The sequence below is a fragment of the Aethalodelphis obliquidens genome, unplaced genomic scaffold (genome assembly GCF_003676395.1).
Source record: "Aethalodelphis obliquidens isolate GAN/ISIS:26980383/991018 unplaced genomic scaffold, ASM367639v1 scaffold3, whole genome shotgun sequence".
In the NCBI taxonomy this organism is placed as follows: Eukaryota; Metazoa; Chordata; class Mammalia; order Artiodactyla; family Delphinidae; genus Aethalodelphis; species Aethalodelphis obliquidens.
Genome location: NW_020837947.1, coordinates 74,183,954 through 74,199,664, shown reverse-complemented (window position 1 = coordinate 74,199,664; position 15,711 = coordinate 74,183,954). Strand labels below are relative to the sequence as shown.

Here is a 15,711-nt window from a genome sequence, read left to right as displayed (position 1 = left end):
CTAAACAGGTTTCACAAGTATTTGTCATGCCATTGACCCAGCTCAGCAGTGGGTTCGTGAGGGCTCAGTGACTCTGATATACAGGGTACCCCATACCTGGTTTCCTCTTGGGCAAGAAGCATCATAGCATACAAAAAGCATTGATTTCAACACCAGTGAAACTTGGGCCCAAATCTCAGCTTTGTTACGTATGGGCTGTCAAACTTGGGTACCGTATTTATTTGCTCTGTGCGAGTCTCTAACCTGGTGGGCGGTAGCTGGGATTAAAGGATGTGCTGATGATCTGGCGCTAAGCACAAAGCAGTTGCCTACAGGTGATTCTCATCATTGTCTGCCTGTGCTGTTTACCCTCTGCCTAAAATTATCCAAGGGATTTCTCTCCAATTTTAAGACTGCTTCACATTGCCTTAGCAACTATGTCCAATAGTATTAACACATGCAAGCTTTTGAAAAGAAAACAACGGATGAACACATTGGCCAGAATTCCTTAATGGCTTCTCTCCTGAAAGAAGGAGGAGAAAAATGATTCTGTGAGGTAAAGATAAATGTTATAGAGAATATAGTTTCCTCTAGTTTTTGTTTGATCTTTTTATTCTCTCTGAAGACAGTCTCAAGGAATGTGGAAAACTTCAAAAGCGGAATAGAAGCGCTCAACTTTGACACACGGAGACCTTTATGGCTTTTCTGTTTACACAGTGATTTTTTTTGTTGTTTAAGCCCTAGGTAACAAAGTATCAAGAGTGGAATTGGGAGGCAGCCTTTCAGGTTGAAATGCTTAAGTAAAACCTTGTCAGAGTGATTCCACACAAAGAAATGTTAGTTTGACACTCGAGGGAGCATGTTCTGATTTGGTTTCTGTCCTCAATGTTTTACATTTTAATCCTGCCACAGACTTTGGATTAAAAAGTTGTTACCTTCATCATCATGCTCAAATGTTGAGGCTCAAACAGAGCAAATCCGGTAATTTATGTACCTTTTCCCTGGCCTGGATGGAGTAGTGGTACCTTTTTTATTTACATAGAGACTTTGTCAACAGCACCAAATACAATCATTTGCTTTTGTTTATTTTCTCCTTCTCTTTTTTCTAGGATTATGACAGTTTCTTTGAATCCAAGGAAAGCAACACAGTCTTTTCATTCTTAGGCCTCAAATCACAGTTGGCATCAAAGGTAGGTCAATCTTTTCTTGTTGTAAAATGTATCTTTCTTGAGTTCTTCTTAGGGATTGGGGTTGAAGGAGTGCATATCTAGTCTCCTAAATTTTCAGTTTTTGCTTTCTCAAATCCACAGTTAGGACTGCTCAGGGTAAATAAAGACACCCAAGGAAGCCAGTTTTTTTTCTTTCCCATTTTCAATTGTTGCTGTATATTAGAGTTTTATCCTTATTTAAAATTCAGTTTATTTATAATTTATATCTCCTTCTTCCAAGAAAAATTTAAGGTAGCAAAAAACAGTAGGTGCTTTTTATTTTAAAGTGCAAGTTCACATTACTTTACATTTTTTGAAATAGAATCAAAGCCATGTTTTTAAGGTCGTCTGCAATTTAAGTCTTTTACATTGGAAGGGACGTGGTTTGCAGTAACAGATGGTCAACCTTGAAAAAAAGGGCAATTCCTAAACTAATCAGAGTGTTTTTGAAGCCACTTTATTATGTCATATGTCTTTTAGCAAATGTAAAAGGCTCAAACTTTTCTAATATTTAGAGCTATAGATGATATGTATTATGGTAACTTTGTGAAGCACGTGGATTCACTTTCAAAATAAAAAATAATATTTCTTTATTAAATAAGGCAGTATTTTGATTGTTATTTCCACTTCAGAAATACTATATTTTTCTGATTATGAAAGTAGCCTAGGCTCATGTAGAAAAATTGGGAAAATGCAAAAAAGTACAAAGGAGAAAATAAAAAGTCACCAGAGAAAACCACATAAACATTTTCGGTGTATTTCCTTGCAATCTTTATATACATAGCAATTGAGGTTTTGACTGTATTTCAAATTGAGACTGAATTCTAAAGCTTCTGTTTGTAACACTGAATTGAAATGAAAGTACATTGCTGGGAACTTTGATATCTGTAAGTAATAGGTCTTTTGAGGCTACCCAGGATTTGTGCCGTTTCTGGAACACTTGTGGGAGGAAGACAGAGACTATCAATAATAAAAATTATACAACAGCACCTGTAGTTCCTCGCCGATGTGAAATCATGCTTTGTTATACATCAGTAAGTCCACAGATGCTTGTGGGTGGTTTCTGTGCACATGTTTTAAAGAGACAAAACCCACACAGAAAACCCTTAAAGGCTCTTAAAACTATCTTTATAAAGATGGAACATTGGAATACTTAGGAAAATGAAAGTATTTTTGTAACATGTTTCATGCAAAGACATGTAAACCATCCAGATTTATCTTCAGAGAACTGGAAAAAACTAGGGTGGGAGCAGTCTAACGGATGCATAAATCCAGCGGACACCAGCGTCTGTGCAAAAACCTTTGAAAAATACTGCGTGCTTGCCATCTTTGTTCTCATTTTCCCTGAAGATGTAGGTTCCTTTGAGAGGCTTCGGGCTGGCTTTTTTACTCTTTGAAAATACTTATTCTCTTAGAAATTTCTCAGGAAACCTGTGACCTGTAGGATATGCATTCTCACATGACTTAACGGTCATGGGATTGGAGTTGGTCTTGATGCCATTGAGGTTTGCTTGATTGCAGGAGACCATTCCACGGTCAGTGAGGGCGCTAGGCACCTCCACCCATTCAGCCCCCCGCTTTCAGGCACCTGAGTCAGTCAGACATGAGCAGGGGCCCACGGAACCAGAGTGGAAGGCCACGGTGCCAGTGTGTGTGCCATCCCCTCTCGTGAGCCATTCAGGGCCTTAAGGGTTAATAGCAACTCATACTTCACCTCCGTAGGAAAGAAGTGCAAATATCTTTAAGAGCGAGTCAGCATTTTCCCCCTTTCTAGTTAGTCATTTTGTACCTTGGTAGTAATTCATTATACAGTCTACCCTCTAAGGCCTAGACGGAGCATTCACGGGTGTGATGTACCAAAAGATGGAGCCCCCTTTCCTGTCTCCTTTCCTACCCTCTCTGCAGTACACACACGAAAGACCAGGCGAGCAGGCCCGCCAGGGGACGTCTAAAGACTCCATTAGCATCTAATTGCTCTCACACAGTGAGGGCAGAGAAGGTCCGTAGGAAAAGAACATTCACAGACCCAACTCTAGACCCTGGGCAGTTCTCCAAAGTGGGTGGGGCAGAGGAGGGTAGGAGGCCACAGAATAGCGGCCTGCAGGCCACATTGGTTCTGGATGTGTTTGTCCTGCACGGACTCTTTTTTAAAGACTTCAGGTGGGTTGCTGATACTTAAAATACAGATTTCCCACTTTTCTCCAGAATTTGAATTGTTGCAGCCCTGGTGGGGGGCGGAGGGGGGTCCCACATCCTTCTGTGGCCAGCTGGAGCCCACCGTGGTACCTACCGAAAAGAAAAGAAGGCCTTTTCACCAATACTTTTCAGGTAGAAAATCATCAGTTTTCTTATCATAACAGATTCAAAGCAGAGCCTGAAATGGAAGTTTCTGCTTTCGGATCCCTGCCATTCAGGGGTGATATTGAAAATACGCAACCACCAGTAAACCTCGAGCACTGACCAGCCGGGGAGCAGGTCTCAGAGGCCCACTCCCAGCCGATGCCAGGGGTCAGCCATCCAGTGGCTGGATCATGGTAGCACTTGGGGGAGAGGAGTATCAGCTATTTACCAATAGGTATGGCCATTCCAGTGCCGTTCGTCCCCTCAGGTCACCCTCCGCAGGGCCCCTGAGTAAGGTAACCCCCGGCCACGCCACTCACCCAGATGTGAGTGGAACAGTACCTCAGAGGAGTTTCCTCAGTTGTTGAAAACACGTGGCTTTCTTTCCACTTTTATATTTGGCAGGTCAGGTGGGTGTGACTTAACTCTGGGCTCTGATCCCTGAACCCAGGATTTATTTGCTCTTATCCATCACATGGCGGTGATTTATTGTGATTTCCAACATCTCTGTTCCTGACATTTAAAATATCACCGCCAGGGTGAAATTTCTTGCCCGCACAATGCAATAACTGGCTTTTTTTTTTTTTTTAAAATAAATAGGCGGAACCTTAGCGAAGACAAGCGGAAGAGGACGGAGATGCATTTTGGAGCGCCCCTGGTACTCAGCACACACCTGCTTACCTAATGCATCACTGTGACAGAAGCCACATGCATTATCAGTAACTTTGCTTGCCACGGAAAAGGTGTTTTGGGAAGACATGGGTCTAATGGGATTGCATGAGTGCTTTAAACCAAATCAGGACCGTGGTGGGTTTTTTCCTTGTTTTCAGAATTGCCTGCAGTTGCCTCACTCACCCGGCGGTACTGTCACCTGTTACAGGTGTGCCTCCTGAATAACTGAGTGATAAGCAGGTGGCACCATCAGAGAGAAAGTACTGGATCTGCCCTGGGTTGTAGTTGATGCCAGGATTTGCTCAGACCTGCTTCTCTTCAGGCCGCCTAGGTGGTGTCCTTGAAATTAGTCTGCCAGGCTCTTAGAATATTTTGATCAGAAAGGAAAAAAAGCAATGTTGGTTGACAAAGGGCTAAAGATCTTTGCTGCAGATTCACAGGCGTCACTATTCCAGTGCTTTGTCATAACTGTAGGAAAAACTTAGATGTTCTAGCCTCCTTTTGGTAATGGAAATTCTTACCTCCCATAAATCCTCCAAACCCCTACAGATGTTTCCAGAAATCACTGTTGCAACAATGTGTGATCAGAACCAGTTGACAGGGATGAAAAGAATTGCTATTTGGGAAAAAAAATGCTTCTTTATCTCTTACAAAGGAAAAGTTTCACCTAATGTGTAAGATGACTTAAAAGATATATTTAAAGAGGTGCACTGATAGTTAATTTATAGGGACATTATCTGACTCGTACCTGAAGGCATTTCAGCTCTAGCAACTTATTATGTGTAAGTGCACATATATTTTTAAACGCAGCTCCTCCAACTAATAGCTGCTTATATATTTTGCAAAGGGATTGTATTTTTCGAGAAAAGAAGATCTCGGTTAGATATATTTTGTGAACCCTTGATGAGGCATATTAAAAGATACTAATATTGCTGCACACTTTAATTTTTTTTCCTGTGTTACTTTTCATCGGTCCTCTGACACTGCCAGTTCATATTTCTGGCCAATGCACAGTTCCGGATTTTCAGAGTAACATAGATACATGTTCTCATTCCATATATGAACACCAGTGATTTTTCAGAACAGAGTACATACGAGAAAGGGGCTGTCAGAGACTCACTCTGAATTGTACTTGGCATGTGAAATCTCTCCTTCCTTTGGAGTGGGTGCTGACAAACACTGAACCTGTCGACTTCATTAGGGCAAAGGCTTCTTTTCTGCATCCTTGTCCCTGCTCACATTTTTTTAGAGTTTTTAGTTGCCAAAGCTGGGAATAGTCTTGAATAGAATAAACTCAGAGTGCTGCCTAAGATATTCCGCTATTCTCAGTGTCCTGATGGTGGACCTGCCCTTTTGATTCTGAGCAGGAAGTTTGTAAGAAATGGAAAGAACAGAAGAATTTAGTCCCTGTCACCTGTGTTCTCTCTCCCTCCTATTCTAAAGAACTTGTTGAATGCTAAAGCTGACATCCCAGCCTGAGATTTGCATCCCAGGACTACAACCAGAAGGAAAGCATGCCACTGATTACTACATGACTGGAACAGATATATGATCCACCATTTTCTCTGCAAGGAAAGCTGCTGTAAAATCATGGCTGTGACTGCTTAGTTGGCATTAAATACGATCCAGGTCAAATTCCACTTGATAAATCCCAGGGACTAACCAGGAAATGTTTTTGAACTGGATATCGTGTTAAAGTCTAAGAAGACTTAGAATTTCTTTTTAAGATACAGCAGTTTTTAAAAGTTAACGTTGCAATGGTCTAACTTACATTTTGTCTACTCTTGCCAGTGACTACCGAGAAGCAACTTGGTAAGATTGAGTCTTGGGGTTGTAGGATCAATTCAATACCTGCTAGACCAAGAAAGCTACTCAGAATTGTTTGTCTCAAAACTTCTGAATTACTCTGGTTGTAGTAGGCCCAGTATGGTTGTCCTAAACAGACTAGATGAATAGGAGTGCTAAATTATTTACCACAGTTACAGATCATCTACCCCACCCCACTTTTTTTTTTTTTGGAGCAGCAAAGAAATAGGAGAGACCAGCTTCACCTGGTATTGTGCTTGTTATGAGCAAGCTAGAAACACACTGTGTGGCATTTCCCTCAGTACCCAGGCTCTGCAGAGTCCTAAGGTATTGCCCTCTGGGACTGCACTGTGTCCTTACTTGTGTTTTACCAGCTGAATTCCAAACCTGTAATGGTTTTCTTCATCCCTTCTTTTTTCGTTTTGTTTTGTTTTGTTTTGTTTTTTTACGGTACGCGGGCCTCTCACTGTTGTGGCCTCTCCCGTTGCGGAGCGCAGGCTCCGGACGCGCAGACTCAGCGTCCATGGCTCACGGACCCAGCCGCTCCACGGCATGTGGGATCCTCCCGGACCGGGACACGAACCCCTGTCCCCAGCATCGGCAGGCGGAATCTCAACCAGCGCGCCACCAGGGAAGCCCTTCATCCCTTCTTTAACTAGCTGCCTTTAGATCTGAATAATCATAGTCTTAAAAATCTAGGAAAGAAGTGGATGGGAATTGCAGACATAGATGTAATATCAAAAGCATTTTAAGACAGAATTTTTATTTCCTGTAGTAGGCTTGTTGGGGCAAAGAAAATGTGCTGCTAAAAATCAAATTATCCCATTTTAAAATGAGATAAAATACAGAGAGTGCCATCCTGCTAGGTATATGCAGACCAGAAGAAAATTTAGTTGGGGAAGTACTTGTTTTTCCACAGTCTGGTATTCTATTAAAATCAAAAAGGAGAAAAGGAGGATTTTTTTTTTCTCTCAGGCTCTAATATATTTTAGATTTGTTTCTGTTGTATAGATTTATTCAACACTCCCACATAGATGTTTTTATATTACACGAATTTAATCACGAACTAAACTTATTTTTGTCCTTCCTTGTTGAAAGGTACCAAAGCCTCTTTCTGGTTTGTTTTGTTTTGTTTTTTAATTTGATTTTGCTGTATAGGGTTTTGCTTTTTCTAGAAATGCTTACACCTTTTCTAAAGTGTCAGAGCCCACTTTGATCTGCAAAATTATTGTGTTTAGATTTCCATTTGTATGCATTTATTTGTCTCTAAAGGCATTGGTGAAATCTCAGATTTTATATTCAGCATTAAAGAGGAATAAATTACAGAAAACACATATTCTGAAAATGGAGTGCTTGTTCCCGACCGTTTCTTACACCTTTTCTAATTTTGCTTCTGTGTTTGGTTGAAACCTTCTTGTTTAGCTGGGATGCTGTATTTCTGCTCCCATCATGAACCCCATACCTGAAAGCTGCAGATTCGTTGTAAAAATGCAGACGGATCATTTGAGTACTTGAGGAGACACACTTGTGGTTGTGTGTGTGTGTGTGTGTGTGTGTGTGTGTGTGTATGTGTAAGTGTGTGTGTTGGAGGTGACTGCAGAATCATCTCAGACAGTGACCAGGACGAAGGATGGCGTTAAATCGCTCATCCCCTGGTTGGTTCAAATAGATGACGGTGGTTTCTTGAGTACAATGAAGCGATGGGCTGTGGATTCCCTTCCCTAATTTCGTGCAGGAGAAAAGTACAGTGTAGCCACAGCCCTTAATAGCAGGGCTGCCTTTGCTGCAAACACCTCTGAAGGCAGAAGACGTTTCTGAAGGCAGCGTCTGAGGTTAAGCCCATCGCTGAACTATTTCTAACTTAAGCACCAAGATGAGGGAGGGTGAAGGAGGAGATAAAGAGAACAGGCTGTCAGTTTCCAGAAATGCACTAAATTGTGAAGCCAAAGAAGCCAAGTAATCCCCGCCCACTTGTAACCCAGATTTTCAAAGTTTTCCTAGTTTTCTAGAAATGCAGGCCAGGTTAGTTTGGTCATCCCATTAATCAGCGTGTGTTGAACCCCTAGAATGTGACAGGGACTGTCTGAGCAGGACAATAGTCTCCACCCTCAAAGAGGAGAGAAACGGAGAAGGATTAGCAGCAGTGACAGTGGCAGTGACTTGAGAAACAGGTAAGTTCACAATGTTCCAAGCGATGGTTCGTCATCTGAAACGTGCTGTATAGTCTTTTTCTTTGTATGTTTCAACCAGTCCAATTTTTTAAATGATTTCCTACATGCAACGGAATAAATATGTACACACACACGTATATAATATATACACTGACACATAAAGAAAAATAAACACACCCCCGTATGTCTGCCACCAGCCGCCTGCCTTTCCTTTGGGGCTCTGTGTGCTCCCTCCCTGACCCTGTCTCGTCCCTGTTTGATAGCGGGAGCCCGTCCTGAACGCCCTGTTGATCATAGCCTTCCTGTCCTTTATTATTTTACCTTTGTGTACATATCCTTAAAAATTAATAAATGGAATTAAACTCTGTTCTTCTGTCACCTTCTTTTTATGGTCATTGCATTTGGGCATAATCATTTTGAAACAAGTGCCCTAGCTTGTTTATTTTCACTGCTAAGTATTATTTTGTCGTATATCACAATTTTTCCCTTCTCCTATTGCTGAATATGGAAATACATCTTTCTTTGAAATAGAGAAAGGAAATGTTGCTACAAACATTCTTCTGTGTGATTTCTGGTGCACATACACAAGTAGATGTATACCTTGAGTAGAATTGCTGTGTCACACGTGCAATAAAGCACATCGTCAACCTGAACAGATAAGGCCAAATTGTTTTCCAAAGTAATGGTACCAACTGACACTCCACTGGTGTACTAGAATTTCTGGTACTCTCAATGTTCACCGACATTTAAGATCATCAGACTCAAAGTTTTGTCAAGCTGAGGTGTGTATCTCGTTGTGGTTTCATTTTGCATATATTTGATTACTAATAAGATGAACATGTTTTTACTATGGGAATTACTGTTTCTTCCTGGAAATCCCCCTTTGTGTCTTTTACCATTTTTTCTATGGTGGTGTGTTTTCAATTTTTTTTTTTTAAATAAGTGAGTATTTTATTTTTTTTCAATTATTAATTTTTAAAAGTTCTTTATACTTAACCTTTTCCTGGTTAATGCTCACCTATTAGAGAGAAACCATATTTGGAGTGGAAATCTTCTGAAACTGTTTCCAGAATTATGAAAAAAAGCATGTGAAACTTTATTCTATTTGGAGAAAATAAAATTAAACACAGATATTGTGTGTTTTTATTGTATGCTAATTTTCACCTTGTCAGCGTATTAGCCAAGAGAAGATATACCTTGGAAACCTCTCTATGCTCTCAAAGGGTTCCTTCTTTGAAGAGATTTCAAGGCTCATCAATTCCAGTTATTTGGTAGGAAATTAATGTCATGATTTGGTTTTCTGCTACAGAATTAAACCAGAAGGAAATCTTTATACAGACTGCATGTTTATATATGCACATTTCCTTACTATGTTAACATAGAACAGGCTTACAACGATAGGCCAAAATGATGTTATACTTAAAAGGACTTAAAAGGATTAATCATTAAAAAATGATTAATTTGCAGAACACACAGTTTTGCGAGCATTAGCCCGCTGTGGCCCCCTTTGCCTGGCAAAGCAATAAAGCTGTTCTTTTCTACTTCCCCACCCACCCCCCGCATAATGATTTATTTGAGTTATAGGAGACTGGACTGAACCTATACTCATAATTAACTAATTCTTAATCTGAATGAAATGTGACCATCATGTGACTATAACCCAGTATGTTGTGGTAGTAGCATGTTTTCATGTGTGTAAACTGGTTGGCAGGTATAAGAACAGGACACTACAATGCAGTCTTCTTTTCTGAGGCCCCTGCTAATCAGGGGACAGCATTTTTAATAGACCAAGGACCCTGACATTTGAAAGCATGTTAACTGAAAACTTGGTACTGCTTATAATGAATGGCACAAAGATTTAGACCTTTTTATTAAAACAGCGGTCCATACTCTTGCAATATACATCCTTTTGGGTTCTATAATGATAAAACTCACTGTAACCAAACTTTCCACTGAAAAAGCTCTAGTGCAAATATCTATCATCATTAATGTAATGGAAATGAAAGCTCTGTAGTACAGAACAGCGCTGCTCAGCGTGGTACCAGCAAGCCACATAGAATTATTGGACACTTGAAACGTGGCTCATTGACTTTGTGATGTGCCGTGAGTGTGAAATATGTTCCAGATTTTGAAGACTTAGTATGAAAACTGTAAACTATTAATTTTTATATTGGTTATGTTTTAAGTGATAATATTTTGGATATATTGGGTTAAATTAAATATTAAAAACTAATTTTGTCTTTTTTTAATGTGGCCACTAGAAAATTTTCAATTACGTATATGGCTTGCGTTCTAGTTCTCTTGGACAGTTCTGTTCCAGCCTCTTTACCTGAATTTCCAGTAGAGAAAGAAATACCTTTAAATGCTTTTTTGCATTTTGGCAAAATATCTCCTTTTTTTAATTGTTATATGAAAGGAAATGTGAACCTCTTCTGGAATATAATTTTCTAATACTGATGCCAAGGATAAATGCTTTTCTCATTTTGCTTTTTGTCCCCCTAGCTTGAAGCAATTTTGTCGTGAAGGGGGAGAGTTTTTTTCCTGGAATAAGAAGAGTAATGTGTGTGCCTTGTAACATGAGACATCTCTCTGTGTCCAGCCTCTCGTTCCTGTATTGTCACGTAAAGTTGATGTCCCCTGTTGAATCGGTCCAACTAAGTCATGGTGGCCTTTATCTGTTTGTTCTTTTTTTAAAAAAAGAGGGACTTCAATGAATCACACAGATACCATCTATAATCTGCAGAACAGTGATGAATATTAATAGGATTTTGTCCTAGATTTCCTAAAATGTTAGTTCTCTGTATCTGTAAAACTCATTTGAGCTCGAAAGAATATATGGATAATATGCTTTTAAAAGTTTCATTCTGGTCTCATTGCCAAAGATTAAAACAGAATGTGAATATTAAGGGAGAATAGCTTCCTTTCCCTGCCCAGGGTTTTTAACCATTTTCTTTTTGCTACTCTCTTAGCCAAATAGTTTGGGGGGAAGGCCTGTATTATTCTGATCATGAAAACAATTGGTGGTAACGGTACTCATTAAGTGGTAGAATGTTTCTTTGAATGATTTAGTTTGGGACCCTTCCCTGAAATAAAAGAGTGATTGTAGTACAGCCTTTGCCAACCAAGAGATGCCAGCCATCTGTGTTTCCTGTAGCTGCTTTTGCATGCTGCTTTGGGGCTCTTCATTTGTCATTTTAATGAGCTACCACACCTAGGAAGGATTTAGCCTTTGGGAATGGGTGGAACAACTTGAGATAAATGATAGACACATTTTTCATGCTAATTTGATTTAGCTTATTGATACTATTTTCCCATCTGTTCAGTTGGGATGATACTTTTCTCTTAATTTTCTCCCTGTCAATCCATTTCATGTTGTGTGCTAATATTATCACCAGGTTAAAATACATGGGCTTTAGGACAGTCCACAGCTAGGCTCAGAGGTGACTCCGAGGTCGAGAGCCGGGGCAGAAACACCACCAATTCAGCATCGACACCGTTTCCCTAGTCCAGATGCGTCCTTTTCTCTCTCCCTGCCTGTCTTTGGGGATAAACCACTCTTACCCAATCCGCTCCTAGCCACAGCCTAACCAACATGTACAGGGGGAACAGAGTGATGACAACAGCAATGTTTTTACTCTCCAGATTGGCAACCAGAAGGAAGGAAGGACTCCGGCTGCTTCTTCCCTTCCTGTACTGTTTTGCAGGCCTAAGAAATATTTATTCTACTGGATCCCAGTCATAAATGAGAAACCGAATACTGACAGGTTTCCCATCCTAGTCATAAGTTGACTGGGCAAACAGAACTTTTAGCGGTTACGTATTTAGCAGGTAAAATGACCACAGCATGCAGACTTGTGGTCAGTTCCTGAATGACGACAGCAGGAAACCAGTTCCCTATCGTTGACTCCTTTAGGGACCAGGCTGCCTCTTAGACCATTCCAGAGTGACCCAGTTCTCTAGGGACAGCTTTACCCGAGCCCCAAAATGTAAACAGTTACCTCTGCAGTGAGGATGGACAGGTATTACTGGAATCAGGTAGTGCAGACAAAATGACAAGTGGATGAAAGGGGAATTTGGGTGATAGTAGTGCCTACCCAGGGAGACAGCTATCTTCCTAAAATTGGGTCATTTTAACAGAATGGATTTTAAGTTTCCTCCAGTGTTACTGAAAACTATATTAGTCATTCTCATTGCAAATGGCCCTTTACTGGGTAGTATTTTCAATATGCTATTGTTATAATTTACATTTTAATTTTCTGCTGGTTGGAACAGCATCCTTTGTGTGGTGACGTAAGTCACCGAATAAGCTGTCCAGCCAAAGCCCAAGAACTCTATGCTAATAAGTCCTGGGTTTTTTTGGTTGTTTTGTTCTTTGTACCTTGGTTTATATCTTTTACCTGTAAACCTCTGAGAAAGGACAGAGTAAACCCTTTCCTACTTCAGAAATGGCATAATCACCAATCACCAGTTAAATCCAAATATGTTATAAAAACCAGATCCCTATCTCTTATCTTGTATTAAGACCATCGTGTGGAGTTTTTTGATAACTACATTGGTACCTGTATTGATATTTACGTTTGTGTGATGTAGTATTCTTTGTACCTTACCCGTGAGCATAAGTGTGTACTATTTAGTATCTCAGAAGCTGCTTTTTGTGAGTGTTTCTTATCTTATACTATTTGGTCTGGGTCAGTTTTGTATTAAGAGAGAGGAATTACTTATATGTCCTCTTTTTACTTCAATACAGTAAATTTGTTAGATAAAAGCTGACCCTACAGTCAAATGAAATACATGGTTTGTCAGTGTGTGTTCAGTAGTCTATTTGATAATTAATTATATGGCCATGTACTGAAAAGTCTAGTTTTTTTCTTATGGTATCACTGGTAACTTTGATGCCTTATGTCTTTTCTGCTGACAACTACTGGTTGCTAAGTGGGAAGCGTGTTGTATTAGGCTGTGACCAATCAGGAGATACACACCCCATGGTGATTTAAACAGGGGAAGTTAGATATCAAGAATTATTAAACTTTGATGAAAGGGTAACTCCCAGATATAAGAAAACTATATTTTACCCTGGGGCTGAAGGAGAATACCCAAGGAAGGACAAACTTGGGAGGAAGGGTGGCTGGGCTTCAGAGTTTGCTGTAGTTACAGCCTACTGGCTGGCTGAGAGGTTCACGGTTCCCCCTGGGCAGCGCTGCTCTACGGTTGCTTGGCAACAGGAAGCGAACCCCACCACACCCTCCCGACCTGCACCCCGGAGTGTAGGCGGGGCCAGGTGAGCCCTGGCCAGTAGGTGCTTGCAGATGGAGATGAGGTGCCAGTGCTGGCAGGAGGCCTGAAGCATGTGTGTCTATGTCAAGGGTGCTTGCAGGGGGGTTGGTCATCACCAGGCCAGGCCAGAGCTACAAGGTCCCCGAGGCACCAAGGTGTTCTGGGGGCCCGAGTTAAAGCAGCACCATCAGACCGACACCACTGACCCACCTCGCAGCAGCCCCACAGGAGCATCCCCTTGGTCCTGCAGTGTCCCTCCAGCACTCTCTACTGAGAACGCAACATCGTGCTCACTGTGAAGGAAAGATGCTTAAGGGAGTTCTGTCCATCATTACAGAACATGCACTGGCGCATGAATTTGGAGCTAAGACACAAAAAAGTGATAGCTGCCACATATCATAAAAGGATTCTCTTAGTGACTTTTCATCTGGAATTATCCATGTTCATTAAGAGCAAAGGATGAGCCATGTTTTGTGAAGTGTAGGTAGTTGAAGTGAAAATTTGCATTACCAGCAGTAGGGATGGCTGGCTAACAAGTATTGGTTGTGGGAAGCTAGCAACTAAGTTGCTAACGAAGCTGGTGAGTGTCTTGTCACAACTATAAACGTTAGGGGAAGGTGCAACCCTCGGGATGTAACCTTGACTTCCAGTCAGCCTTACTTTGTGGTTCTCAGTTTTATAAAGCTGTTGAAATTTAAAGGAAAAAGCATGATGCCGAGGAATATATTTAAAGCTTCTAGAAATGACTCTTCATGTAATCTGTTCCTTAGAGGATATTCACCAACCTGTGAATCTTAGCCTAGCACTAGAATTTCTCTTGAATTCCCAAACAATAAATACCAAGAACCAAATACTTCCATAAAGAACAGAGCTATTCGCTCTTTTTGTTTTTAATTTACTCCTGTGGCAAACAGAAAATTGAAAAAAAAAAAAAAAACCTGTGAAATCTGACCTATTTACTCACCCTAAAAGATCTGCCTCTAATGGAAGACAAGGCAGAAAAGGTTATTAGGAAACGGTAGGCGCCAGAACCAATTAAATCCAATGATTAGGTGCTTTCCCAGACTCTCAGTCTATGGTGGCTAGTGATTAAACGGATGGGTAAATGAAGAGATAGATGATCCAGCCAGCTAGGCTTCTTTATTAACTTTTAAGTGAGCTTGAAGTGAAAGAAAAATTAATTCTACTGAGAAAGCAATTGGCTTCACAAGATGACTAGTCCAGGATTCTCTGTTCCTTCCCAGTGCCTTTCTCGGCGTGCCGCTGGAATGCTTGTTTTGTTTTGATTTCTCAACGGCATCGGAGGCGTTTGTGTACCATCAACACATGTTTACTAAATCAAGAGTAACAAATAGATGTTCAGAGTACCAGTACCCTTCTGGACTTTGTTGGGAATAGAAAAGTAACTTCTAGTGTGGCTCTGTCTTTTTAGGAGCTTATGGTGTTGATGTCACTGTCGTGCCACCAAGCCCACGTGTAGAAAAGGTTTCTGTGGCACAGAGGAGCTGCCCCGGACAGCCTCTGCACCCTTTTAATTCTTAGTTTCTATGGTTTAGATTTCACAGGTGTCTGTAAATCAATGGTAACGTCGGTGTTAGTTCCGGTAATTAATTACCCTGACCCACAAGCCCAGACTTGTCAGCTGTGAATATGTATGCCAGGGAGGTTGGGGACTTTATTATTTTACAAAAGTATTAGTTAAGGAAACATTCTAATTTCCCCAGTAGCCAAGTGGAAGGGTCACTGCTGGCTTACAATGGAAGCAGACCAAAATTTGATACTTACTTTTATTGTGTAACTACCCACTTTCTCAATTTTTTTTTTTTTTTTTTTCGGTGCGCGGGCCTCTCACTGTTGTGGCCTCTCCCGTTGCGGAGCACAGGCTCCGGACGTGCAGGCTCAGCGGCCATGGCTCACGGGCCCAGCCGCTGCGCGGCATGTGGGATCTTCCCGGACCGGGGCACGAACCCGTCTCCGCTGCATCGGCAGGCGGACTCTCAACCACTGCGCCACCAGGGAAGCCCTCAATTTTTTAAAAAATTTGTTTTATTGAAGTATAGTTGACTTACAATGCTGTGTTATTCAGATATATACATATATATATATACATACATACATATATATATATACACATTCTTTTTCATATTCTTTTCCATTATGGTTTATCACAGGATATGGAACATAGTTCCCTGTGCTATACAGTGGGACTTTGTTATTTATCCATCCTATATAAAATAGTTTGCCCTACTTTTTCAATTTGA

The 15,711-nt window shown here is 40.8% G+C and overlaps 1 protein-coding gene and 1 long non-coding RNA gene across 2 annotated transcripts in view; both read left to right on the top strand.

The window, feature by feature from the left end:
* Positions 1-5,144, top strand: part of SH3BGRL2 (SH3 domain binding glutamate rich protein like 2) — a 50,855-nt gene extending 45,711 nt beyond the window's left edge. The window contains exons 3-4 of the mRNA XM_027091966.1: positions 1,089-1,169; positions 4,128-5,144. Coding sequence (XP_026947767.1) covers positions 1,089-1,169; positions 4,128-4,139 — 93 coding nt within the window. The 3' untranslated portion in view covers positions 4,140-5,144. The remainder of the gene's footprint in view (positions 1-1,088; positions 1,170-4,127) is intronic.
* Positions 5,145-6,549: 1,405 nt separating this feature from the next.
* On the top strand, positions 6,550-11,032 carry LOC113612238 (uncharacterized). The gene is made up of 2 exons (XR_003429786.1): positions 6,550-8,176; positions 10,679-11,032. It is a non-coding gene; the product is annotated as an uncharacterized LOC113612238 (long non-coding RNA).
* Positions 11,033-15,711: the final 4,679 nt, after the last annotated feature.